This window comes from Eleutherodactylus coqui, chromosome 5, assembly GCF_035609145.1.
Source record: "Eleutherodactylus coqui strain aEleCoq1 chromosome 5, aEleCoq1.hap1, whole genome shotgun sequence".
NCBI lineage: Eukaryota > Metazoa > Chordata > Amphibia > Anura > Eleutherodactylidae > Eleutherodactylus > Eleutherodactylus coqui.
The window spans coordinates 97,309,369-97,337,182 of NC_089841.1; the positions used below are offsets into that span (position 1 = coordinate 97,309,369).

General features: G+C 43.7%; 1 protein-coding gene across 3 annotated transcripts in view; it reads left to right on the top strand.

The window, feature by feature from the left end:
* The first annotated feature begins 963 nt into the window (after positions 1-963).
* ZFYVE16 (zinc finger FYVE-type containing 16) overlaps positions 964-27,814 on the top strand; it is a 40,654-nt gene continuing 13,803 nt past the window's right edge. Inside the window, exons 1-8 of one of the 3 annotated variants that reach the window (XM_066602943.1) lie at positions 964-1,048; positions 7,839-7,943; positions 12,820-14,753; positions 17,221-17,317; positions 18,596-18,766; positions 23,467-23,618; positions 25,398-25,638; positions 27,685-27,807. In XM_066602943.1, coding sequence (XP_066459040.1) covers positions 7,874-7,943; positions 12,820-14,753; positions 17,221-17,317; positions 18,596-18,766; positions 23,467-23,618; positions 25,398-25,638; positions 27,685-27,807 — 2,788 coding nt within the window. In that variant the 5' untranslated portion in view covers positions 964-1,048; positions 7,839-7,873. The remainder of the gene's footprint in view (positions 1,049-7,838; positions 7,944-12,819; positions 14,754-17,220; positions 17,318-18,595; positions 18,767-23,466; positions 23,619-25,397; positions 25,639-27,684; positions 27,808-27,814) is intronic. The other 2 variants (XM_066602944.1, XM_066602945.1) reach the window with 2 other exon arrangements.

Genomic DNA, 27,814 nt, shown 5'->3' on the forward strand with positions numbered 1-27,814 from the left:
TTCACGCCAGCCGATATACGGTCGTCTGAATACGCCCTAAAGGTGGCGGAATTTCGTATTTTTTTTCCATTTCACTCCACTAAAAAAGTTTTTCAGTGCATTATATGATACATTATATAGCACCATTGAAAAATACAACTCGTCTGCGGAAAAAACAAGCCCTCATACAGCGAGAGCGATGAATAAATAAAAGAGTTATGACTTTTTAAAAGGGGGGGGGGGAGGAAAAAATGAAAATGGAAAAGAAAGGGAATGATCCTTAAAGGGTTAACCAAACTGTTAATCACTTTAAAGGAGATGTCCCGCGCCGAAACGGGTTTTTTTTTTTTTAAACCCCCCCCCGTTCGGCGCGAGACAACCCCGATGCAGGGGTTAAAAAAACCACCCGCACAGCGCTTACCTGAATCCCGGCGGTCCGGCGTCTTCATACTCACCTGCTGAAGATGGCCGCCGGGATCCTCTGTCTTCATGGACCGCAGGGCTTCTGTGCGGTCCATTGCCGATTCCAGCCTCCTGATTGGCTGGAATCGGCACGTGACGGGGCGGAGCTACACGGAGCTACACGGAGCCCCATAGAGAAGAGGAGAAGACCCGGACTGCGCAAGCGCGGCTAATTTGGCCATCGGAGGGCGAAAATTAGTCGGCACCATGGAGACGAGGACGCCAGCAACGGAGCAGGTAAGTATAAAACTTTTTATAACTTCTGTATGGCTCATAATTAATGCACAATGTACATTACAAAGTGCATTATTATGGCCATACAGAAGTGTATAGACCCACTTGCTGCCTCGGGACAACCCCTTTAATTAGAGGGGTTGAATCTATCATCTATCTATCTGTTTGTCTGTCTATCTGTCTCACAGATCACTCCTCTCGTCAGCGCGCAGTATCCCCTCGTCACGTGACCTCGCTACTTCTCGGCGGTCATGTGACTAGGACGTGGTCTCCTCACATGACGGAGGGGCGGGATGTCATGACGTCAGAGGTGAAAGGCTGCTGAGAGGTAGAAGCTGCAGCTGGAGAGGATGAGGCCGGGGTGACTGCGGAGGTGAGCGCTGTCCTCCATGAGCGGCTACCTGCGCTGCCGGCTGCAGCAGCCGTGTTTATAAGGCGGAGCCCGTCCCGCTGCTCTCCCGGCTGCGGTAACGCTTCTGTCTCTGCGCTCCGTTTTTAGGGAAGAGTACTGAACTAAAACGCAGCGTCTTCAGTCTCCCCCGTCCCGCCGGCTTCTGGGGCTTTGGCCGGAGAGCGGCGCAGCCGGCAGCCTGATTTTTCAGTCCCAAACAATGAAGTCTTTCCGTTAACGGTTTTTTTTAAAACCCCATTCAAATCAACGGGAGACAAAAACGGATCCGTTTATTCCCATTTTATGTCAGTTCCTCAGAGAGCCTGAGCTGAGCCCTAGCGCCGTGTGCGGGCCGCTGCGTGTACCGTGTGGTCTGTATGGTGTAGTCCGCCGCTACCTGTATGTCAGGTGTGATGGATATCACATCACTTTGTGTATATGGGCACCACAGTGGGCACCCCGTGAGCTGGTGGGGGGGCATCTGCTCCAGGTCACGTGACGCCTCTAAGACCCCTGACCGCAGTTGTTCCCCGTAGCCCTGCTCTGGTATGGGGGCAGGTAACACGCTGGGTACTGCAGTCACCAAGGCAACCATAAAGCATCTAAAGATTCTTGTGTGTTGTGTCTATTTGGACAGGAACTAAATGCGAGACTCTCTAGCGATGTGCTGTTACCGTGGCAACTGCACAGCCCGCTGCGTTATCTGTATCAATATGCAGTGAGGTAAGCGGCTCTAAACTAAGTTCTGGTGCTAATAGTTTGGGTGAGTCTGGGGGGGCCGTGTCTTGTACTCACCTGCTCCCCGTCCTGCAGTGCCCACGGTGGAGTGCGCAGCAGCGTGACCCTTCACAAGGGAGCGCGCCCATCCCCATTCATCTCTGTGGTAGAGCACACAGCCTTCTGTAGACAGTCATGCATGCTCACTCCACCGGGGGCGCTGCAGGAGCGGGTGAGTATAAAGAGTCCCCGGACTCCACTGCACCTAAACTATAACTTAGGGCTCATGTCCACAGGGGGTTTTGAATTCCGGGATCCGTGTGGATGATCCTGAGTTTAAGCCGCCCATAGGCAATTCATGGGCGCCCGCAGCTTAATTAAAGCACGTAAGTTTGTTTTCCGTACGGTCCGGAAAACAAATTGCAGCATGCTGTATTTTGACATGGGTCCTGCAGGGACAGCTTCCATTGAAGTCAACGGAAGCGATCCGATCCGCAGCACAGCCGGAACTGTCACTCCGGGTGTGCTGCACGTCCCGCAGGAAATCGGGAGAGTTAAAGAAAAAATGTAAAAAAATCTCGACTACGCGTGTGCGGTTGGGGGGGGGGGGGGACGCTGGACGACCCACATGCGTCTAGAATGTCCTCATCCCGTGGGCAGGGTGGGGTCTCGCGGCAGGGCTCCCTCCCGTGGACATGAGGCCTTAGCTTATGGAGCTTGTAGTTCATGGCGGGTTCCCTTTAAATAAGAATTGATCTCCAGTTTCTGGGTCAGGGGGTCCCGACTCTCAGCACCCCCCTGATCAGCTATTTGAAGGAATGCTGCACTCACAGGGGTGCTACCTTGTCTTCTTCAGGCTGTATTCACACAGGCGATTGTGATTTAGACTTTTTTATATTTATTTATTTTTTTTACTGCTCTCCACTTTTTCCCCCCACGTTGCCCACATAGTAACATGTATTAAAAACACATCTAGCTTGCACAACATGTGATTGCGATCCGTGTTATTACGCTCCCATAGAAAATAGCAGGCAGTTCTTGAAGAAGAAGCAAACAGAGATGGGACCAGCAGCGAGACATATACTGTATATAATATTTATTTATTTTTTCCCAAACTCGGACTATCAGAAGGGACTCTTTAGAACTAGCCTTGTCATCCTTGGCCACCCCCTATAAGTAGTCCTGTGTTCATCGCAGGGTCTCCCGGGGTTCCTGCGATCCACAGACTCCCATCAGGGTTGTCGCCTGTATTCTCTCTCGCACTACGGAGACAAACGGTAAGCATGGAGGTTCTGTGTGGACGCTGCAGGTAATAGCGCACCATCCAGTAGGACGTGCCTCGTTACAAGAAGTGCTGACTGTTCACTGACGAACATTAGCAGTGTATGAGACCTTCCAAACACAAATGTGAGGGAGGAAATACAATATCCGGCCGTGTCTAGGGCTAATTTTATTTCGTAAGAGAACGATTTTTCTGTCCCATTCTTGGACAGTTTTTTTTTTTTACAATTTCATGTCTATATCCACATTTTTTTTTTGTACAGGGACAAACAGTTAAAAAAAAATAAAAATCACTGCATGTACTATTTTGGTGCATTTTTTTGTACAAAAATTGCCATTTCAAGTTTAATTAAAAAAAAAAAAAATTACGCTTGCATTATGCTAGTGCAGCCGCTTTAAAGCGCATGCAACCATAATTTAAAAGAAGGGAGTAAGGCCGCCTGCACATGGCACAGCTGGATTCCACATTCGGAATCCGGCCCTGGGAGCAGCGGCGTCCCGTGTACCTGCTTTCTTGGTTCTTCATCTGTACTGTGGATGGTCCGCACAGCTCGCCGTCAGACATGCGCAGTACAGATTTATTTTTTTTAATGACGTGGAATGCGCGATCTTTTACACAATGTGTTTTGAAGAATCATTTTTGTATAGCATGCTATAGGTGGCATTTTCTGCGGAATCGGGAGGCAGACGCCCGCTCTGAATTCTTCAATTCAAATCCGCCGGTGTGCATTGATCCTTAGAAAGCATTTTTATTTGCATATGAAAAAACACTAAAGATGAAAAATCGCAAAATTGTACAAAAAATGCAAAGGATCAGACTTGTACGGACCAAATTGAATATACCCTAAGGCTGTATTCACATGGTAGACTTATCCGACATGAAAATAATCTGATTTTTCACTTTGATAACGATGCGAGTAAGGGTCCATTTACACTCAAAGATAATCGTTCAAAAGCGATTGTTTTGCATAAGCTGCTAATTTACACTAATGTCCATTAGCAGCTTGTTACCTTCATTTCCATGTTAATTAGCCTCAGGGAGCTGTATGCAGAGAACAGCTCTATTGTTCTGCAGCAGGCTCTCTGCTGAATACAAAGTAATCAGCAGCTCCCGTGGAGAATTCAGCACCATGGAAAGCAAACGCAGCATGCGGTCTGTGTTATCTTCACTCCAGCTGAACCATGGATTTTATACACAGCTAAAAATCATCGTTCAGCCAAACAGTGAAAGATGGCATAATTTACACACAATGATTATTGAGTGAATTATGAGACAATCGTTGTGTGTAAATGGGCCTTAAGGCCCAATGTCCATGGGCAAATTTGATTTGCGGAAGATCCGCAAATCAAGCTGCCCATAGGGAGACATGGGAGTCCGCAAATGAAATAAAGCACTCAAATTTGATTTGTGGACCTTTTGGTCTAGAAAAAAAATTGCAGTATGCTACATTTCAGTGCAGATCCCGCTCAGACGGCTTGCAGTCAATGGAAGCCGTCTGATTCGCGGCCTGTCTGCAATTAAATTGGGACGCGTATTCTGTTAAAAAGCAGGAAAAAAAAAACCCTCCACTGTGCATGTGATTTATTTTTGACACGTGTAACCACGTGATCAATAAAATATGAAGAGAGCCAAGTTCAGAGCCTGTACATTTGTGTTTTTAATGTGCACGAAAAACGGATGTAAATCGCATAAAGGCATCCGAAATGAGCCAGAGGCCGTACTCTTTACAGATCAGAGTCGCAATTGTCCGTCTGAATGACGCCTAAAGTAGCTTCCCCTAATGTGAGCCGATATCAAACAGCCTGGCTCTAATAGGCCGTATGGACCAGGGTTGATATCCGGGAGCGGTGTGTGTGCAGGGTTTGTTTGTAATCTTACTACTATAGCTCTGCACAGGAGCTGCATACACCAAACAGTAGGATATTGGAGTTAACTTTATCTGCAAAATTGCTTCAGCTTCTGCTTTAGGTGAAATGAAGCAATAAAAGTGCACCTAGACATTAAAGGGGTGTTCCAGCCTGCGCCAACTATACTGCTTGATGTGCTGAGGGCTTCTGACTGCTGGGACCCCCTGCTATTGCTAGAGCAGAGGAGGACCTCAAAGTCCCCAGTCCTCGCTTGAAAGCATGTGGCGAGGAGGTGTTTGCATGGAGTGGAGGCCAAGGACATGCCCTGCTGCTACACTCAGTCTGTGGTGCGGACCAACATAAGTAAGTGCTGTGGTCACCTGTGTTACCCTTGTGGGGAATCATAAAGGCGGTCCTTCCAAATGTCTCCCATCGTATTCTACTATACCCCCGAAACAACCCCATCATCCTTCAAGTAAGCCCTGCCACCAGGCCATGGATCTGCATGCAAGCCTGGACACAGGAACCTGTTCAAGCTCACATGCAGCTGGTTCCTGACACCAGAGGAAGGGGACACAGTGCTGACTGGCCAACATCAGGCCACCGTCACTAGTCCTCACCTCAATACTGGCGGCAGAGGGTTATTTGGGGGTACAGTTATCGGTTGCCTGCGCTGTTGGCTACAAAAGTGGACAATACCGCAAAGTGAAACCTGCAGACTGCGCTTGTACACGCACATAGAGATCAATGGAAGTGCATACGCACAGCATGGAGCCTGATATTCGAATGGGCAGTGTGGGCATCGGGAGATAAGTATATAAAAAAAAATAAAAATAAAAAAAATGTAAAAAATCCTTTACGGGAACCTACGTTATGAGCACCATATCTTAATTGATGGTGTTCATAGCCGGTGACCGTACCCTAAGGCCTCCCTCACACAGGGCGGTTTCAGCCCCGTGTTAAACGCTGTACAACGCTCCCATTCGTATCAATGGGGCTGCTCACACAAGGCTGAAAACGCTGCTTTGAAAAACGCTGCGTTTTGAAAGCGCTAAATGTTCTATCTCTGAGCATTTTCAGCTGAGTCTTCCATTAAAATGAAAAGGCAGTGTTTTGCAAACGCCCTGTGTGAGGGAGGCCTAAGGCTGTAATTACATTGGTAAGTGCAATATCGACCTCAATACTCGACAGAAACTGCCCTTACAAGGGTATCCAACGACGTACTGACAGCCAAATCGAGGGGCAATTACTCCCTACTGATCCTCCTCGACCTCTCTGCAGCATTTGACACTGTTGACCACAAACTTCTCCTCAGTATGCTACGCTCCATCAGCCTAAAGAACACTGCTCTCTCCTGGTTCTCCTCCTACCTATCTGACCGCTCTTTCAGCGTCTCCTTTGCTGGCTCTACCTCCCCTCCTCTTCCCCTTGCTATTGGAGTCCCCCAGGGCTCTGTCCTCGGCCCTCTCCTCTTCTCTATCTACACAGCCCCTATTGGACAAACCATCAGGAGATTTGGCCTCCAATACCACCTGTATGCTGATGACACCCAGCTATACACCTCTTCCAGTGACCTCTCTGCACCTTTCCTCCAAAACATCACAAGACTGTCTGTCTGCTGTCTCTTAACACTATGTCCTCTTTCTACTAACCGACCTCATCGTGACATCTCCATCTCAGTGTGTGGAGCCACCATAACTCCCAGACAGTATGCCCGCTGCCTTGGGGTTATATTCGACTCTGATCTCTCATTTACCCCCTACATCCAATCTCTCGCCCGAACTTGTCAGCTGCACCTCAAGAATATCGCAAGAATCCGCTCTTTTCTCACTGTGGACACGTTAAAAAAACCCTGTTGTCCTCATCTACACTCGGCTCGATTATTTCAACTCGTTGCTGATCGGCCTCCCCTGCACCAGACTCTACCCTCTCCAATCCATCCTGAATGCGGCAGCCAGGCTCATCTTCCTGTCCAGCCGCTACTCAGACGCCTCTGTCCTGTGCCGGTCACTGCACTGGCTGCCCGTTAAATACAGAATTCAATTTAAACCCGCTACCTTCATCCACAAAGCCCTCCACAGCGCAGCGCCCCCCTATATCACCTCCCTCATCTCAATCCATCAACCAGCCCGGGCTCTCCGCTCTGCTAACAAAACTAGACTGCGCACCCCTCTAATTCGAACTTCTCATTCCCGCCTCCAAGACTTCTCCAGAGCAGCATCGGTCCTCTGGAATGCACTACCAAAGGCTACCCGAGCAATCCAGGACTCGCAGAACTTCAGGCGTGCTCTAAACGCACCTCTTCAGGGAGGCATACCGCATTCCCTAAACAAACCCCTCTGTACTCCACCTGATAACATGCTCCCTGACCTACTGACTGCAATCCCTGCTAGCCATCATAAACCGCTCCTGCAGTCATACTGATTCTGCCATCACATGGCTAAATGTCTGACCATTGTCTATGTGTATAACATCGCTCACACTCCACCTCACTATACCGTGCACATCTCCAGCCCCTTTACCTTCTGTATCACCCCATTATCTGTAGTATGTAAGCTCGTTGGAGCAGGAGCCTCACCCCTATTGTATCAATCAACTGATTACTATATGTAACCGTGGTTCTGTAATTTTTGTACTTTTGTTTTTCTGTATTCCCCCTGTCTATGTAAGCGCTGCGGATTATGTTGGCGCTATACAAATAAAGTTTATTATTATTATATTGGTCTGAGAAATGGGACTGATATCTGCCTACAAAACATCCCTCATGTGAAGGAACCCATTGGACAGCAGGGGCTTCACATACCTGCGATTTATAGCACTGTCGCATTGTGAGAAAGTCACGCGATTTTATCGCCCGTGTGATAGCGGCCTTGGACTTGTAATGAATATTCTGTATATGTTTTCATGGTAAATCTCTGTATTTCAGGTGCCAAAGAACAGGAGCTGTGGATCCCCAGGAAGATGGACACTTACTTCCAAGCAGCAGTTGTAGATTTGGATAAACTGCTTGATGACTTTGAGCAGAATACGGGTGCGTCTTACCATTTTGTCTACATGGGCTGGCGTATTGTGTTAGGAATATCTCATGGGCACTGGAGGCCTTCATATGGACGGTATAAGGCTGCATTTACACAGGGGGTGTGGGTGCAGGGAAATCTGCATTACAAAAATCTACATGCATTCTGCAGGGTTTGCTGGCAAAAACAGTCATTTTCACTATATATATATATATATATATATATATATATATATATATATATATATATATATATATAATATATAAAATTTAATATATTTTTTTTTTAATGCAGTTTCTCCATATTTTGTGCGACAGGGTTTTGTCTTCTGAAATAACAAAAACCTCTTCGTCTGTGATTTATATGCTTCTGGCGCTGTTAGATGAAAATGCAACATTATGAGCCTCCATTCCATGCTCCTGCGGAGGTTCGGCATGAAATAGCGCAGCATGTTGCACTATCCCAGCCAGCATGCCGGAAGCTTACAGGCCCCATTGTAGTTAGTGAAGTGAGTCTGGCGCTGCACAAGTGCCGCACCCAAATCATTCTGAAGTTTTTGTTCAGCTCTGAGGAAGGAGCAAAACAGAACGGTCACCGGAAGGCTGTCCGCAGGTGTGAACAGCATCTGATTCTTCACTCTGTGTTACCGCAACTGAAGCAAGAATATTGTATAATACTCATTCGACATGCAAAGCTCAGAATTTCAGTATTTAAAGAAAAAAATTTTTAGCTTTGCTTTGAAAGATGTTCTGTTTTTTTATTTATTTATTTCTCCTGTTTCCACTTTGCTTTTCTTTAGGCCCCCTGTCCACGGGCGTTGCGGTATCCCACGGAAGCCGCTGCCAGAAAGCAGGAGTCGGCAGACGGTTCTCCGCAGGTCAGCCTATCTGACAGAATTGCCAGCCACGAGCGGAGAATCGCACTGATTCTCCGCTCGTGGACATGGGGCCAGCACTTTCCATAGCAACACTATGGAAAGCTTCAGCCGGCGTGATTTGCCGGCGATTTACCGCTGCCTTGGACAGGGGGCCTTATTTGCATGTCCTGTTTAAAAAGGAAACACACCTGTTTTGCATATTTTAATATGCAAGGGTCTTGGAATCGTACATTTCTTATTACAGTGGTCCTACAAACGCAGAATGTGCATATACCTCAGGAGGCCGCCTGTTTTTTGTTTTGTTTTTTTTTGCCCTATTTTATATGGGTTGATGTTTTCTCTACTATAAATTCTAAGCTTAGTAATCACAAGGAGAGGATATAAAATCACGGGGCAGCAGGCGAGTTAATTCTATGCAGGTTGTGAGTCTCTCAGATGGCTCTTAATAATCTTTATATACAAGGGTATACATTGTTTTCAATACCTCAGCTGCTGCAGAACCTCCTTTTGAAGAGAGAATATATCTGCACACCATTTAACAGATTTGATATGAAATGATCTCATACTTTTATGATCTGCAGCGGGTGGGGCACAGTACTGCAGCCGCTGAAGACCCTCTCCTTGATGAGGACCTATCAACTCACCTGACTTGTCCGTTTTAGTTAAGCCTCGTGTTCCTCATAAATTATAATTCTGGATAACCTCTTCCTAGATGTCTGCATTGTGCTGTCCCTTTTTTATTCCTTCTAGGACAGTGACAGTTGGGTATCACAATCTGTGGCCGTGTCCCCTACACAGTCTAACAATGTCTTGTATGGGCTAACAGTATTAATTTGCTCATAAGTTTCTAGAATGAATTACAGAGGAACAGCACAATATAGACTTATGAGTAAAGATGATCAAAAATGATTTAAAGGGGTTGTCCCGCGAAACAAAGTGGGGGTATACACTTCTGTATGGCCATATTAATGCACTTTGTAATGTACATCGTGCATTAATTATGAGCCATACAGAAGTTATTCACTTACCTGTTCTGTTGCTGGCGTCCCCGTCTCCATGGTGCCGTCTAATTTTCAGCGTCTAATCGCCCGATTAGACGCGCTTGCGCAGTCCGGTCTTCTCCCTTCTGAATGGGGCCGCTCGTGCCAGAGAGCTGCTCCTCGTAGCTCCGCCCCGTCACATGTGCCGATTCCAGCCAATCAGGAGGCTGGAATCGGCAATGGACCGCACAGAAGACCTGCGGTCCACCGAGGGTGAAGATTCCCGGCGGCCATCTTCGCAAGGTAAGTAAGAAGTCACCGGAGCGCGGGGATTCGGGTAAGTACTATCCGTTTTTGTTTTTTTTTAAAACCCCTGCATCGGGTTTGTCTCGCGCCGAACGGGGGGGCTATTGAAGAAAAAAAAAAACGTTTCGGCGCGGGACAACCCCTTTAATGGACAATACTGGTATTTACTAAAAGAGATGTCCGGAGCGATGACGGGCCTCATGCAGCCGCTGCTTGTACAGGAGAAGGGACTTCCTGCGAGAGCAATCTGTGACAGACGTCTTCTGTAGGAAAGGAATGAAGCTCATCACTATATCATCATCAGAATATACAAACTTTATTTACTGAAAATTTCTATTGACATCTATTGTAATAGTTCCAGAATGCAAAATATGTTAAAGGGGTAATTATGTTACTGGACAACATGCCCTTGTAGCACCCATTGTGCTAAATTAAGAGAAGCAACAGTACTTGCCAGTGCTGCTGGTCCTGGTGTGTGTTTGGTAGATAGCACTAGAAGTCAAGTGACCGCTGCAGCCAACCAGAGGCTGCATCATGGTGCCCAGTATGTGAGCGCTGATGCCAGAAGAACGGCTGCAACCTATAATTATATGCAGCGGTCACTTGACTTGCGTTGACATCTGCAACAACAAACACCAGGACCGAAGCTGGACTGCAGCAATGGATCGTGGTGCTAGAGGATGGGTAAGTACTGATCCTTTTCTTATTTAAACACAGTGGGCTCTACAGGGGTCATGTTGTCCAGTAACTGGACCACTCCTTTTAATTCTAACTCGGCAGATTAATATATAAAGCATGGCTTGATAGTTTGCAATATGCAGCCCTGTTGGCTTTCAGAAGGACCCAACTGCTATGGCAACCTAATGGTACCCTGTAATCTCATCACAGGTGGGGCCATTCGGGACACCCGAACTCCAATTGGGGCATTTAAATTTTGCTTTCAGAATTGGCAGCATTTAAAGAGTTAACAGCCGCCTATCAACATTCACAGTGATCGTGGGTGTCAGTTGTGAGAAGCAGCCGGCGCCCGCTTTGTATGGAACTGGATTGGTTCCCAATCCCCCCTCCATACAAACCCCACACGCCCAGGACATAACTATATGTCCTGGAGCGTTAAGGGGTTAATGGAGTTGTGCCAAGAATGTGTCATCCACTCTCCACAGGATAGGAGTTAACTGTCTGATGGGTGAGGGTTTGACTGCTGGGACCGCACACATTAGGGGACTATGTGGTCCCAAAGGTTCCTGAATGTATGGAGAGGGGGCCGAGAAATTGTACTGCTGCTCCATTTCAGTGGGACTGCTGAAGGGCTATCTCTGTTGACCCAGTTGAGGTATTAGTGTAAGCATTACCACTGCTACATTAATTTGGGGACACTCAAGACCCTTGTTTTTATAATCTGTAGGGGTCCCAGTAGTCAAAACCCAACTGGTTATATAGTCTTCCCCTGTGTATAGGGGGTAACTTCTATTCTTTACAAACTCCTTTAGCCCTAGTTACATCATGGAGGTTTGTGGTTTGTATGGAGCGGGATCGGGGGGTAGATCCCAGTCTGTACAATGAGGGTGTTGACTGTCTTTGAGCCTGGATGTTAACCCTTTAAATGTCGCTGTTAATGCTGATAGTGGCATTTAAATGCTCTGATCGGAGTTTGTGGATCCAGAACGGCTATTCCATACGAAGAGTTTGTTGGGTGCTGTTCGGTTACCATGGCAGCTGCTGGCCTTTTGGAGGCTCCCAGGGCTGCCATTGCCAATTGTCTATCAAGCCACGTCTGTCACATCGCAGTATAATGTAATACTATGGTATTGCATTATACTGCAGGAGCGATCGCTAGTTCAAGTCACTTATGGGGACTGAAAAATAAAATATGAAAAAATTTTCCCCATATTTCTAGTTAAAAAAAAATCTAATTAAAAAAATATATATTTGCTATTGCAGTGTCCGTAAAAGTCCGATCTGTCAAATGAATGCATTATTTCTTCTGCACAGTAAAAAATCGTCTGGAAAAAAAAATGCACAGCGTCAGAATTGCACTTTTTTGTCACACAGTCTCTAAAAAAAAAATGTAAGAAAAAGCTATCAAAAAGTCGTATGTACTCCAAAATGGTACCAATAAAAACTACAGGAAGTGCCACAAAAAATAAAGCTTCACACAACTGTCTAGAATTTTTTTTTTTAAAGTTATGGCTGTCAAAACATGTCGCCAGAAAATATTTTTCCAAAGATTTTTTTTAAAGGTAATACAGCAAAAAAATATATACATTTTAGTATCTTTGCAATCATACTGACCCATAAAATATTTGTCATTTTTGCTGCAGTGTGTTAGAAATTAGTCAACCCCCCCATCTGCTGAAAAGATGGCAGAAATAAATTTTTTTTCTTCCCCATTTTACTTCACTTTAGATTTTTTTCTTTACGTTTTTTTTGATTATATGGTATATCAAATGGTAGCATTGAAAAATACAAATCATCCCGTCAAAAACAAGCTCCTGCATCTACTTTGATGGAAAAATAAGAGTTGTGATTTTTTTTTTTTAAAGGGAGGGGGGGGGGGGGCACTTCCTTAAGGGGTTAAGTGTGTAAAGTATTCGAGTGCTTCACATAGTATGAGTGGAGTGAGCACAGATGTCTGTCTCCACAACAGAATAGTAACAGGTTTGTGTCTACATAAACATAGTGCTTTGTTTGAGGCTTGAAGCATTTACTCTTTCTTTCTCAATACAGACGAGTTGGAAACCTACCAGTCCTGTGACGCGCCTCTCAACCCAAACCAAAGTGTTCTTTCTTCAGGGGACTTCTACCTGCAGCCAGACTTCCAAACTCCTGGGAAGCAGTCCTACAGTAGTGATTCTGAAGATCCTCCATCTCCCATCTGTCGGAGTGAGGAAGAGCTTAAAAATGTTCCTCCTGTCTCACAAGGTGAAAGAAATGTCACTGGGCCAGATCTCTTATCTTGTGTAGAGGAAGGAAAATCCAATGAAGATGAATCAAGCACTGGGAGGAGTAGTGTGCCTTTATGTGACCTTATCAGTGACACCACCAGCTTGCTTCATGCTGCAAGTAGCAATGAGTCATTAATCCCTGATGCTCTCCAGCCAAGCGGAAATGTTGTTTCTGACCTTGAGTTGCTTTCTGACCCAGGTTTCTTTACAGTTCCAGCTTCAGAGCTGACCATTTCATTAGAGAATGAGGAACTGCAATGTGCAGATGTGCAATGTGCAAGGCAATCGGATTGGTTACCTGAAACTCAATCAAATCTGCTTGATCTGAACCTTGCAGCTAGTAGTGCAAACTTCAGTGTCACTTCGGATCTTACTGCTAACTTGGACGATGCAAGAGAAACTTCTGACATTGCATCTAGTACCGACTCCACTAGTACTTCAAGTTCCTCTAGTACTGATGGCTATGTAAGTGATGATCTCTGTTACGAAGCCTTAAATGAAGATCAAACTGGCCTAGAGTCAAAGGTGCTGGAGGCTGAATTGGCCGATACAATGGCTTTTGAGCCTAAGGAAGTCAAACCAACAGCAAATTTAGATGCTGAATTTGCATTGAAAAGTGAAATTTATAGTAATCTAGGTGCTTGCCAAACTGAATGTCCATCTGTGGAAAGGCGAGAGATCACAAGCGTGACCATCTCGGAACAGGGTGAAATAACGGAGGCATCTGTAACATTGCCAGATCTTGAACAGAGTCCTAAAACCGATTCCAAGCCTTGTGCTTTGTTAGATTATACCACACAAGATGGCGATTCGCCTGTGAAAGACAACTCAATGGAGCCTTATAACCAAGCATGGTGTGGGGTTTCACCAAATGACCTTGAGATACCATCCCAACCCACAACTCTTGTATCTGTACCTGCGGAGAAAGGCCTTGCCAATGAAAGTAAGTCAACAGGTGGTGATTCTCCACCAGAACCTGTTACTGGATTGCCTACGATGGAAATATGCAAGCCCATTACCCTTACCCCAACCCTTGCGGATAATATTTACAGCCCTGATTTTGAAAATGCTGTATTATCTGACTTCATAAGTGACCATAATGACGTGGTGTTAAGTGACACGTACATCAGTGACGCGGAGCTTGATGCTTTTCTTAGTGAAGAAGGTGTTCCATCGAATAAAGAAACTGTTTTGGAAAACCCCTCAGTTTTGGTTGAAAAAAGTGGGACTACTGCGGTTGGTGATGAGTTACAGTCTCAGGAAATGGATCAAGATAAAGCACAAAGCAACATGGCGGATGATGACCAGAATAAAGCCACTTCTCCGCCACAAAATCAAGGTGCTACTGTGACTTCTCACATTGGAGGTGCTAGGCCAAAACAGTTGTTTAATCAGCCACCAAAATCCCTGACTCTTACCCAACCCGAAAAGCTAAATAATGAGACCGTTTCTGACCAAACGCCTGAAGAATCTGGATCGGACAGCTTACATTCTCACAGCGTTTCGCGAGGATCGGTGAACGATGATACCGATGAGAGTCCTGAGCTCAGTATGAAGGAGGCAGTAGAAAGACCTGGATATGAGGCGGCGGAAACTACTGTAACTGGTCAGAGGCAGCCGACCTGGATTCCTGATTCTGAAGCTCCAACCTGCATGAACTGCAGCACAAGGTTCACTTTCACTAAGCGGAGACACCATTGTAGAGCTTGTGGAAAAGTAAGTTGGCTGTATGGAGTGGTTGCACTACCTTAAAGGGGACATTAATTACACTGTAGAAATGGTTTTCTGCCCTTAAAAAGTTGCAGCACTTTTCTCAAACTTTTGACATGGCAGAGAGACATGTTAAAAGTTTTGACTAGTGGGTGTCCCACTGCTGAGACTTCCGCTGATCGCTAAAGCAGTGGGGCTGCAGCGCTCATCTAGGCACTGGGCCCCTGCAGCTGTCTTTGTTGCTTTTCGGCTCTTCCTCGTAGCTGAAGACCGCTTCATAGAGGTCAGTAGCAGGTATCTATAGACCTCTATGAAGCAGTCTTCGCTGCTTTCCGGCTCCCCTCAAGAGCTGAAGACTGCCGAAGGGGCCCAGTGCTTGAATGAGCACTGCAGCCCCCTTGTTCTGGCGGTCAGTTGGGGTCTCGGCAGCGGAACTCCCACTGATCAAAAGTTTGACAAAAATGCTGCAACTCTTTGAAGATATTTAGCTACATGACTGCTCAAAACATTAACTCTATATATGACTGTTTTCTGTATAGATTTAATTATCCAGAACTAAACTTAAAGGGCCACTCCGGTGAAACTTATTTTCATTTATTTTGTAACTAGTCCCCCAGTATATATGTCAGAAAGGAATAACTAAACAAAGTAGTACTAGCTATCTGAAACTTCCTGGAGTCCTTCTCTTTGGATGGATAATTTGATCTCAAATCTGACTAGCTGAGACTTACTTGGCTTCAGGTTCTTTCAAATTAGTGAGTTTTGCAGTCAGCGTAATTTCTGTGTGATGGACTCTACCACACAAGCTCTTTAGAGGGGGAGACAAACTCCTATTACAGTTACTGCTCATGATTAGAGGCTCTTGTCACAATTCTAATGGAGATGAACTCCAGACAGAAGCTTGAACTATGAGCCTGTAGCTTATTTCTGTGAATGTACAGGGCAATGAATTGGTTTGTCTCTAGCTGTTCATGTGATGCTGTTCTGATGTTTCATATGATTGATAGCACAGAATAGTGAAAAGAAAGCAGGGAGAAATTTCAGCATCAAGATGTTGCCTGATAAGCATCAGACAGGAGGCTGCACTGCATGGAAGTGACTGCAATATACAGTGGAGACCTTAAGAGTGTGAAAAAAAAACAATGTTCTTGCCAGAGTGGCCCTTTAACGTCCTTTTTACGTGGCTGAATAACGAGTGAAGAGCAATCCTTTAAATGGCCTTTTATGGGCTAATGACTGAATGCATGATGCAATATCATTAATTTAATCATTTTAGCTCTTTCTGGTAATACGTTTGGTTTGTTTGTGCCCTACAAACTTGCTTATATAAAAGCTAAGTAACTTGTATTACCATTTCACAACAGTAAATTTATTACGAATTAGCATATATCCACCATTTTATGAGAGTCGGTGTGTGAGGGGGGAACAAAGGAGACAGAAGTTTGGCTTACTGACTCCACAGTCCTGAGACAAAGTGTATAACATTATTATTATTATTCTGTGTTAGACGTCTTATGCAGGTCTGTATTTCATCAGACTACAAACAAAGCCAGTATATAGTTCCTTTCTGATCCCGTGGTCATGTGTAAGGCCCTTTTTACACAGGCCAATGATTGGGCGCACAGATTCTCCTAAATCAGTGTTTAACAAACTCCAGTCCTCAGGGACCCCCAACAGGTCATGTTTTCAGGATTTCCTCAGTATTACACAGGTGATGTAATTATTGTTGGTGCCTTGGACATTGCCACAGGTGTTCTTACTATAGGAAATCCTGAAAACATGACCTGTTGGGGGGTCGTGAGGACTGGAGTTGGGAAACATTGGCCTAAACATTCTTTTGACTGATGAACAGGGCATGTGAATATTCGCTCAATCAGCCAATGAACCAGCAAATGCTCATTCATCAGCTGATTGGGTTGTTTGCCAAATCATTGCTGGCAGGACATCTATCTGTGTGAACAGGAATAAGTTGCTGAAAATTATACTGTATTGGAGACTATCGTATTTACTATAGTTCGTCCCCTGTACAGCCATTATTGGCCCGTGTAAAGGCTACTTGATCTCTGCTCAGGTAAAGGGCCCTTGCTCTTCTCCATCTGCCCCGTTCTCTATGTTGGTTAGCAAGAGTGGGGTACAGGGAGTAAAGGCCCATTTACACACCAAGACAATCTTTCAAATGATTGAAAGTTTAGGCGATCATTTTGCATAAAGTGTTAATGGACACTATTGCCCATTAACACTTTATCAACTTCATTGGCGCATAAAAGGGCCTCCGGAAGCTGTTTGCAGAGCACAGCATGTTAGAGGTTTAAAGGAACCTGCATCAAAAGCGAGGAAAATGAGAAATCCTTGTAAAGGTATTTAAGCTTAAGTGTGCTGGGTGTAGTTCTGGCTTAGTCATCCGGTAAATCATCTACATATATTTATAGGTGAGATGTGTAATCCTCATTTACTGTGTGGTTTGTTTCCTCAGGTATTTTGTTCTGTCTGCTGCAGTCAGAAGTGCCGGCTGCAGTACCTGGAGAAGGAAGCCCGAGTCTGTGTGGTCTGCTATGACTCTATCACTAAAGGTAAGGATCTGTCTGCATTTGGCACGCTATCCCACATTTATTATTTATGGCTTTCCTAAGCCGCTAGGTGTGGTAAACCGCCAGTAGTTGTGGCGTTTGATGTTCTAATATTCCATTTCATTCTTTACTAACCTTTGTCCTACTCGCTGACATCCTGAAACGGAAACATAAATCCAAAATGTGATTAATGTGACGTGAACGCTCACCTACACACCAGGTGGCAGACCTGTACTTTTCCATCTCTGTATTTTGATCTTTTTAATTATTGCATCCAAAAGCAGCAATTATATGTGCTTGCAGCAAATTAAAGGGAGGCACAAATTTGGCCATAGCTGGATGTGATCGGAAGCTGATGCCAAGAGCAGTATTCTGTATCCTTCAACAATCAGACCTTAAAGGGAACCTGTCACCGGGTTCACGGTGCCCGAACCACAGGCAGAATGAACCCCGGACTGCAATAGCTATCATCTTGTGTATGTAGTAGTCTGAAATGCTGTGGGGTTTCAGAATAAACACACTTTGAAGTTTGGCTTGGTACGAAGCTCCGAGTCAGAGGCGGGCCGGACTCTCCCCACCTACAGCATGTTGGCTGACGGCTCTCTCTCCTTCTGTATAGGAGGACAGCTGGCTGCGTGAAGCTGGCGCGGCCCGCCTCTGACTCGGAGCTCCATTCTGGGTCAAACTTCAAAGTGTGTTTATTCGGGAACTCTGCAGTGTTTCAGTATAACACGGGCAATAGACATACCTGCCCCGGGCTCATGCTGTGGTTTGGGCAGCAGGAACCCTTTAATCAGTGCTGGGTGTAATATCTAGATCCAGGACTTATAATAATGCTAATAGTGGTACTCACATGTCACTTGGACCAAAGTTTCTCAACTACAGTTTTCAAGTACCCCTAACAGGTCATGTTTTCAGGATTAACTCCGTATCGCACAAGTGATGTGACTATTGTCAGTACATCAGAAATTGCCACAGACATTTTCTTTATAGGATATCCTCAAATCCTGACCTGTTGAGGGGACTTGAGGACCGGAGTTGAGAAACTCTTTCCTTTAGAGGATGTCAGTCAGTAAAAGCTCTTCTAGGACTCTTCAACTTCTGCTTTTGTTGGAAATGTCTGTTTTTGCTCTGATATTATTCTTTCCCCTGAAGCTTCTGTCTATCCTCTTGGATGAGGCTTTCCTCCTTCCTCACAGATCTTTTGTGCACTCTGTAACCTAGACTGCAGCCAGCTAGTATATCCCTATCAAGTGTTCTGTTTTGTTTCCCTTCCTTTAGTACAGGCCATTAAGAGGATGATGAGCCCAACTGCTCCTAGTCCAAATCTCACTGTCCCCTCTGAGTACAGTCCTACCATTCCTCCTTTCGCACAGGCAGCAGGTACTAGTAACTCTTCTCCGCCCATTGTTTTGGTGCCTGGCTCAGTACTTAAATCACCAGGAGCTGAAGGTAAATCAGAGCTGACGACTAGATGGAAAGTAACTGGTTGGGAAAGATAAGCAGTGGCACCTACAGATTCAAAGGAGGGATATGCACTTAAATATCTGATCTTCCTTATATACAGAAACTAATTTCTGGAGAATCGCACCTAAAACTGAATTTAGTGTTAAAGGAAAACTCCAGGCAAAACTGATCTAGGCTATGGTACAATAAGAGAGATTTTCTAAGCTAGATTTGCCAGATTTCTGGCTTAAAGGGGTTGTCCAGGACCTTTTTTTACATTTTTATTTAGTTTTTTAAATTTAAGATCTGTCCGCTGTGACTACGGGAAGCAGATAGTGTTGACCATAGCGCAGCAGCCTGGGTTGGTATTGAATCTGCTTTCTGAAGTGACAGCAACACCCGCAATCAGCTGAACTGAACAGTGTAGATCCCAAGCGGCAGACCCCTGTTGATCATCCATTGATGACCTGTGTAGGTCATCAATGAAAATAAGTGTCAGACAGCACATATAATTTGCACCAAAAATCTGCTGTACATGCCTTGCGTCACTTTTATTTTATTTTTTTTACATTTTTGTGTCTTCCTCAACAATGCTGCACAGCTTGGTAGTAAAGAGAAGAGTGGCTTAAAGGAGTTGTCTGGTTACTGGGCGACATCTCCTGCAATAGCTGACCGAAAATAACTACTTAACTCTGGGCTGCAGTGTCGCTGCCCTTTCTCCTGGCATCAGCACACATCCATAATGCCAGGAGCTCAGGACGGAGATGGTGGAGCCTCTGGCTGCAGTGGTCAGGTAACGTTTGAGGAACACAACAATCAGCGGGAGGATGGCGTGGCAACATTGCTGGATCCCCGCTGCAGAGGATAGGTAAGTACGGCTCTGTTTGTTATTTTAGATCTATTGCAGAAATGTCCAGTAACAGGACACCTTTTAAGATGAACCAACATTTGTCAAAAAAATGTTTTTGCCCACAGTAAGTCAACCAGTAGGTGGTGTAAAATTAGACAAAGGTGTCTGAAGATGTACCAAAGTTCTCATCCAGCATTAGCCTCTTTGGCACATCTTTACACTGCCTGGTCTAACTCTAGGCTGCCTAGATAAATTATTCAGGATTATTAAGACTCTTATTTGGACCCTCGGTTACAAATCCAGGACAAACTAGCGTAGCATGCTGCATTGTTTTGTAAAATGCTGGAGGGCTTGCCAGAGGCCTGACAAACCCCTTTATAGTCAACTGGGTTTGTTGGATGGTTAAATCCAAATCCAGCACTTGCTTCATTTTCAATGTTCTGTGCCCATGAACATAACACACGATACTCCCCAGTGTATCGGGAAGTTCTCCTTCAGCACGGTTTGCTGGCAGTGGCACTCGGTGGGATGGAACAGCAGGGTGGGTGAGCTGCCAAGTTCTCCAGCTTTTTCCTGAAGTGTTCCTTTAAGTGGAGGTTGTACAAGACCCTGTTTATACCCTTCATCTGTGCCCACTTTCACATTGGTTTACATGGCTTTTAATGCTTGCTTTGACCTCTTCATGCTAGACTTTAAAATCACTGATGGTTAACCTTTTAGAACTCGTAAGGTCAGACAGTAAATGTAGATGGTGTGTAACGCAGCCGCCCTAAATACTTTAACCCCTTAGTTATGTAACAAATTTTAGACTCAAGGGCCGGTAACCTTTTTTGTCCTCTTGTGTTCCAGCGGTAATATTTTTATCTATTCAGTGTCGCAGTATGAGACCTTGTGTTTTGCAGGACGAGTTATAGCTTTTATAGGCAGCATTTTGGGATACATATGATGTATCTTATAGCTTTCACTAACTTTGTTTTGGGGGCGATGTAAATAAAAATCTGCAACTTCATTGTTTTTGGGGATTTATTTTTACAGTAGTCACTGCATTCTATAATTTTACTTTACAAGTTGCCCCTCACAAAATAGACGTAGCCTAAAACCTAATTTTTTATTAATAGTAGATTAAAATTATTTTATACATATAGGGCTCAAACACACACATAACGTATCGCCACACAGTAGCAAAATTGTATTAATGAGAGTGTGGCGATAACTGGGGAGGGTTGGGGGTCACAAAAACTTGTGGTCACCCATTTAATATGGGGAACAATGTACCCCTACACTTAATTCCCCAGTTGAAAAATAGAAAGACTTTACAATTCGCTAGAAGAATTCCTCAGCTGGGAATTCCTCACTAGGGCAATTGCTAATTTAATCTTTTTTATACGGTTGTTTCGGTCGAATGTCTGGGTTATCCTCCAAGCTGAGAAATTCTTATAGCGAATTCTAAAGTCTTTCTATTTTTTAAGTGTAAATTAAGTGTAGGGGTACATTGTTCCCCATACCAATGGGTGACCACAAGTTCCTGTGACCCCCCCCCTCCCCAGTTATCGCCACACTCTCATCAATACAATTTTGCTACTGTGTGGCGATACGTTGTGTGTGTTTGAGCCCTATATGTATAAAATAATTTTTATCTACTATTAATAAAAAATTTGGTTTTTAGCTACGTCTATTCTGTGAGGGGTTCTAAATGACTGTAGACTGTTCTGCCTCTGTGAAGAATGCTTTACAAGTGGCTACAATTACAATAATGCCAAATTTATATAGTTTTTAGATTTTACAACTTTTTGTACCATAAAAACACCTTTTACCACAGGGTTTGTTTTTGCCACATTCTAAGAACTATAGCATTTTTACTTTCCGCTTACATAGCTATACGAGGGCTTGTTTTTTGCACGACGGCTTGTACTTTTCATTGGTTCCATTTTAGGGGGCATATTCCTTTTGGATTAGGTGTGTGTGTGTGTGTGTGTGTGTGTGTGTGTGTGATATTTTATCCCCTCCCCCCCCCCTTTTTTTATGCTTACTGTTAATTTTATAGTACGATGTATGGATGCAGAGATAACCACTACGAATTAAAGATGACAAGTTTTTGTTTTGCTGATTGTTCCTGTAAAACCACTTGAGCACTGTGGATAATTGATGGAATGCTAACTTTACATGGCCATTGTAATCGCATATACAGGGTGTAGTCTAAGAGTGATCCAGTGCTGTATCTCGATACTGGTATCCTACATTGAAATAACAATAGTGTACTTGAGTAGAAAGACATGGATGCGCTACATGATGGTGTACGGGCTCCGGAACATGGATTTCAATTTTGTGTTGTGTTGTCCTCATAAGAGTGAGAGAGTAAAACCCAACTGCAAAGTTGAAGAGTAAGAAGTATAAATCTGCTTTCAGTCTCTCCCCAAGTCCCGTGGGACCGTTGCTATGAATGAAGTAAGCAAACTGTACTTTAAGTGGCTCCTTATTGACGACTTCATACATGTATCGCAGCAGAAGGACGCCTACGAGTACGCTTTCCTTACTTCAGTAACAGCAGCGGTCTTACGGGACTTAAAAAGTGGATTTCTGCTTCTCACATGCTACTCTTCAACTTAGCAATTAGGTTTCACTCTCTGTCTCTTACAGGGGCCACAACACAAAACTGAAATCCATGTCCCAGGGCCCTGTGCACCATACCATCATGCAATATATCCATGTCTTCCTATTCAAGTACGTTATTGTTGTTACAATATAGGACGCCAGTATTGAGTATTGAGTGTTTGTGACTGCGCCCTGTATAAAGGAGCCCTTTGCCTTCTGTTTTGTTAAATAAAATGCCTTTCAGTGAGTTCCAGCAACACACTAGTAAATTATTGACTGATCTCTGCATGGAAAGACATTGACATTGAGTTCTAGGCAAGTACAAGACCTAAGGGTTTATTCACACATTGCTTTTCTTGTTGAGATTTTTGGAAAAATCGTGGCAAAACCCACCACTTGTGAAGGCAACCTGAAATGATGGAGGTATGTGTCACCGGCCTGACCTCACACATTACCCATCAGTGATTTAGAGGATCCTACAGCTATGTAACGTCTGGAGGCTCTGCGCTTTGGATGAAAGATATTTAAATGCTTTTGATCCTTTGATGTTATGTGCTTATGCTCATTTATACCAAGTCTGTATTTGCTTTGTTTTTGTGTCAGGATGTTGCATGCTACAAAACATGGCACATGTGATGGGTTAATACCAAAGCATGTGCTTCACATACATGCGATTTGTAGCAATGCAACAAAATCATGTGACTTTGTCACCCGTGTGAAGGAGGCCTAAAGGGAGAACAACGTTCTTATGTATAAGCACAACGCTGCATTCTATTTTTATAGCAGTGTTATGCTTCACAGTCAGAGTTTAGGACAAGCTTGGCTATGTTGAACTGTGTATGTGATTATTTATGCACTTTTTTGGTACTAACTGGGTACAAGCAGATCTTACTGACTTCCCCAAACCTGTTCAGGATCCAGATGTATTGTAAACAAGTGCGATGTCAGTGGAGCTGAGGAAATCTCCAAGAGGTTCCAGATAGATTCAAGCAGACTCCCTGCAGTATTGTCATTGTGCATAGACTACCTTCATATGTTTTCTACTACCAAATGGCATGAGAGATCTTAACAAATCTCTGGATCGTTCTGGAAAGCTAGGAGTATGTCCATTACAGGGAATATCTGCTGTTGAGTTATAACTGGGAAATAAGTGCCCACTTTATCAGTAATCGGTGGTGATCTTTGAGGACGTTACGTTTCACGTTATTGTGGGTTTTTCCCAGATGGTTGTGTGTTGTTTAACCGTTTTCCATCATGTCTCTAGGAATGAATCCGAAGGAACAGAAGAGAGTGTGGTTTGCTGACGGCTTATTACCTAATGGAGAAGTGGCAGACACAAGTAAACTTGCTGCTGTTGGCAAGAAGACTCCTCAAGACTCAAGTCCAGTAACTCCAGTTACCCCAGTTGCTGCCACGGTAAGATTGTTGGAAACAATGTCATTTATTTGTGTGTTCAGAAGGACAATCCGCTGGCTCACAAGAGTTGTTCTCCATGTAATAATTTCTGCAGCATAAGTTTTACTTGTTTAACCCCTTCACCCTAAAAGGCATATATGTATGCCCTCTGAGTGCGGCGTTTGTACACAGCACTATCGGTAGCCATTCCCGCTACATAAACGTTAGGTGTTGTGACCAGTCCTTAAACTGATTGCGGCTCTTAATTTTTTTTAAAGGGAACCTGTCACATCCCCACAGCACCATACACTAAGTTATGGTGCTGTTAGCAGAGTTTATTTATTTACATACTCGCCCGCTTCCACCATCGAGCGGTGTCACCCTTTGATGTTGGCATGGCAGAAAATCTACATTAAATAGTACCATTGAAAAGTACAGCTTTTCCCGCAAAAAAACCCAAAAAACAAGCCTTCAGATGGCTACGTTGACAGAAAAATAAGATTAATGATTTACTGAAAGTGGGGAGGAAAAAGAAGAGAGGAAAAGGAAAAAAAGGTGGGTCGTGTCCTCAAGGGTTGAAAGAGGTATTAGTTGTAGCTTATTCGTTGTATACGTTTTATAAAATCTTCATATGGTTTGCTTCCAGAGCATGAAAATCTGCTCTGGCCATGTGTTGGACAATTGGTGCCTTTTACAAGGGGCGAATTATCGGGCCTGAGCATTCCTCTGAACTCTCATATGCCCCATAATTGGGCTGTGTAAAGGGACAAACAATCAGCTGATTAACAAGCAAAGCAGAGTTAAGGCCCCTGTATACGCAATGCTCAAAATTCATCTAAACGGCCCTAAAATTAGCGATAATCGGTACATGTAAACGCGGGCATCGTGTACTTTTCATTTGAACTATGGACTTAACTTCGCATAAAATCCATCGTTCAGTCGCTGAAAGACTGAGCAAATGCATTCCAATTGAATGTATTTTGCTCATCTTTCAATAGACTGCAGGATGTTCTTCCCGCAGCATGTCTACACTAGCCACAAGGAGAACAATGGTATGTCAGCAACTGTTTGCACAGCTGGGTGTGTGTTTAAACACGCTGGGCCCTGCAAAGAGCTCCTGGAGGTCTTTTTTACATGCAAAGGAGGGCTGTTAATGGCCATTAAAGCCATTAACCGTTTATGCAAATACAATGCTAAATCTTTAAATCTTTCAGCCGTTTGAAAGATTATTATAGCGTGTAAAAGGGCCTTTAGCTTTGTCACTCGTGCAGTGTATTTATACAGGCAGATAAATTGTTGGCGCATTCAAATGATAAATCGTTCACATTCACGCTCTCTGGAAGTAAACATTAAAGGTTGATATTAAATTACTGCAGCTTGGGTCTTTTTAAAACTCATGAATTTATATATAAAAATAACCCTTATTTGCTGAACCCGTAAGAGTTCAACTTCACCAGCCTTTTGGCTTGAGGCAGGACGGATATTATAACACTGCCTCCTCTCCATTGTTCCGATAGTGTGTATACTGTGTCTAATGTATTGTTGGATAGGGGCGCATAGTACATTGGTAACTTGTGTACAGTATGTGGTCTGTTCTTGTGTACTTTTCATTATTGAAACAGCTTGCAGAGTAGTTTTTCTTATTGTCTCTAATATATACTAGCTTGTAGAATTTGGAAATCTAATATACTTGTCTAGGACATCTATTTAGCAAGGATCAATAGTTGGATTTCTTTTGCTGAAGGGTTATTCACATTTAAAAGGGTCTAATCCGTAAATGGTACATTTTTTTTCCAACAGGCTCTTGGATCCTTTCAGGATAATGCAAAGCAATCTGATAACACAGACATACCTGAAACACCGCATGAACTGCCCAAAGCACAGGTAACCGAGGAATCAGCTAGTGCCTTCAAAGTGTCTTCTGCATCGGACTATAGAATGCTTTGCTGCATTGAGAAATCTGTGAGCCGAGAATCCAGCCTTGTTCCAGACGATGAAACTGGTCTACCTCCCCTATTAATGACAATTGGAGAAAGTGAAGGTAATTGCTGTGCAATTTGGCTTTTTATGCTGATATGATGTATATTCAGTATAGTTTTACATCATACAAAAAGGTGTATTGGAAAATCTGCTCAGCATGTTTATATGCCAGTTTTTCATACGCTACCTCTGTTCCCCTTGAAAAAATGGCATATAATGTACAGTACTGTGAAGGTTTTAGACAGGTGTGGGAAAAATGCTGCAAAGTAAGTATGCCCTTCACAGACTAGACTAAAGAATGTTAAAACTACATTGTAGAACTAAAATAAGCCATATATAGACTTGGTGGCAAAGGTAATCACCCCAATCAGGGGATATCTGTCAGATAAATGTACAAACGCAGGAGTATGTATCGATTTGTGGGTCCTTCACCGTGGCCCAAGCATACCCAATGCGTATATGGTATTACATCTCTGGGTGTCAGCCAGAGACAAGGATTGTAATGACCATAATGAGTTGGTGCTAATCCATCTGTTAGGGCTTTTACCCACACGCGGTTTTTTTTACTGCTGTGATATCGCTGCGTTTATTTCAATGGAACTTTCTAATGTTAAAATCACATTGAACAAAAATCGCAAGTTTGTGGGGTTTTTTTTGTTTGTTTTTTGTGGTGATGCGATTTTTAACATTAAAAAGTCCCATTGAAAAAAACGCAGCAATATTGGGTAGAAGCCCTAAGGCTCACAGTAAAAGATGCCTGGAAACAGTTCCACTGGATGCCAGTCGATTGGCAATGGCACCTATAAGAATTTTTTAAATGCTCAATATGTAAGAGTTCAACTCGTTTCACCGCAGGTTGAGTGGATCATCAGGAAGTGAAATGAGCCCTTTTTGATGGAATTCTTTGAATATATAATGTTGTTGTCACCGCCAGCTGCGTAGGTATAATTTAATGCGTGAGATACATTCAGATAAAAATTGTATTTTATAGACATTCACCTGGCGTGACTAGCAGACAGATTGCACTCAGTGTAATGATAACTGTTGTAGCATACCAGCTCTTCAACTTCCCCCTTGCAAAGTAAGAATGCTTTCAAAAATTTGAAGTGTTAATAGTTTAATTTTGTCAGTTATTAGAATGCAAAGTGAATGACTAAAAGAGAAGTCTAAATCAAGTCTTTGCCTTTAAAACAGCCTCAATTCTTGCACCTAACAGGTGGTGGTGATCATCATTTTTATATGTAGCTTGAATACAGTCATCAACTAAAACAGAAACTGCTGTGTAGGAAGTTTAAAACAATGTGAAGAACAGCCAAACTGCTACAAAGGTGAGGTTGTGGAAGACAGTTACCTGCCACAGGCCATACACCATGGCAAGACTGAGCACCGCAATAAGACACAAGGTCTGTCTCAAGTAAAGATTTCAAAGCGGACTCGGATTTCTTGATGTGCTGTTGAAGCTCTTTTGAAGAAGCACAACGAAACTGGCAACATTGACAACCGTAGATGCAGTGGTCGGCCAAGAAGACTAAGTGCAGCAGATGCAACATCATGCTTACCTCAGAATCGCAACTTCTCCAGCAGTGCCATCAGCTCAGAACTGGATGAACCCAGTGGGACCGAAGTACTAATCTACTGTTAAGAAAAGTCTGGCCAGAAGTGGACTTCATCAAGTCTGTTTGGGATTACATGAAGAGACAGAAGGATTACATCCACAGACTTTCCGTGGTTAGTTCTGCAAGATGTTTGGAACAACCTTCCTGCCAAGTTCCTTCAAAAACTGTGCAAGTGTATCTAAAAGAACTAATGCTATTTTTGTAGACAAGGGGAGGGCACACCAAATATTGTTTTGATTTAGATTTTTCTTTAGTTCATTAATTTTGCATTTTATTTGACAAAAATAAACTCTTAACACTTTTATATTTTATGAAAGCATTCTTACTTTGCCGCATTAGACCTAAGATATGCTTCAGTAATTTTAGTGTTTTATGGTTTGGATTGTTTTTTTGTTATTTAGGCTTATTTGCTCCTTTTTTTTTTTTCTTTCTTTTTCTGTTTATGCATATGTAACACTATACTGAACTTTTCTGCATTTTATATCTTTCAGATGCTGTGGTAGAAAATAGACCAACTCACGCAGGAGTCTTGTTGCTTTTGGAAGAAGATGGGCCAAACCCATTAACATTTATCCTAAATACAAATTTACTTGTTAATGTCAAGTTAGTAACTTGTAAGTA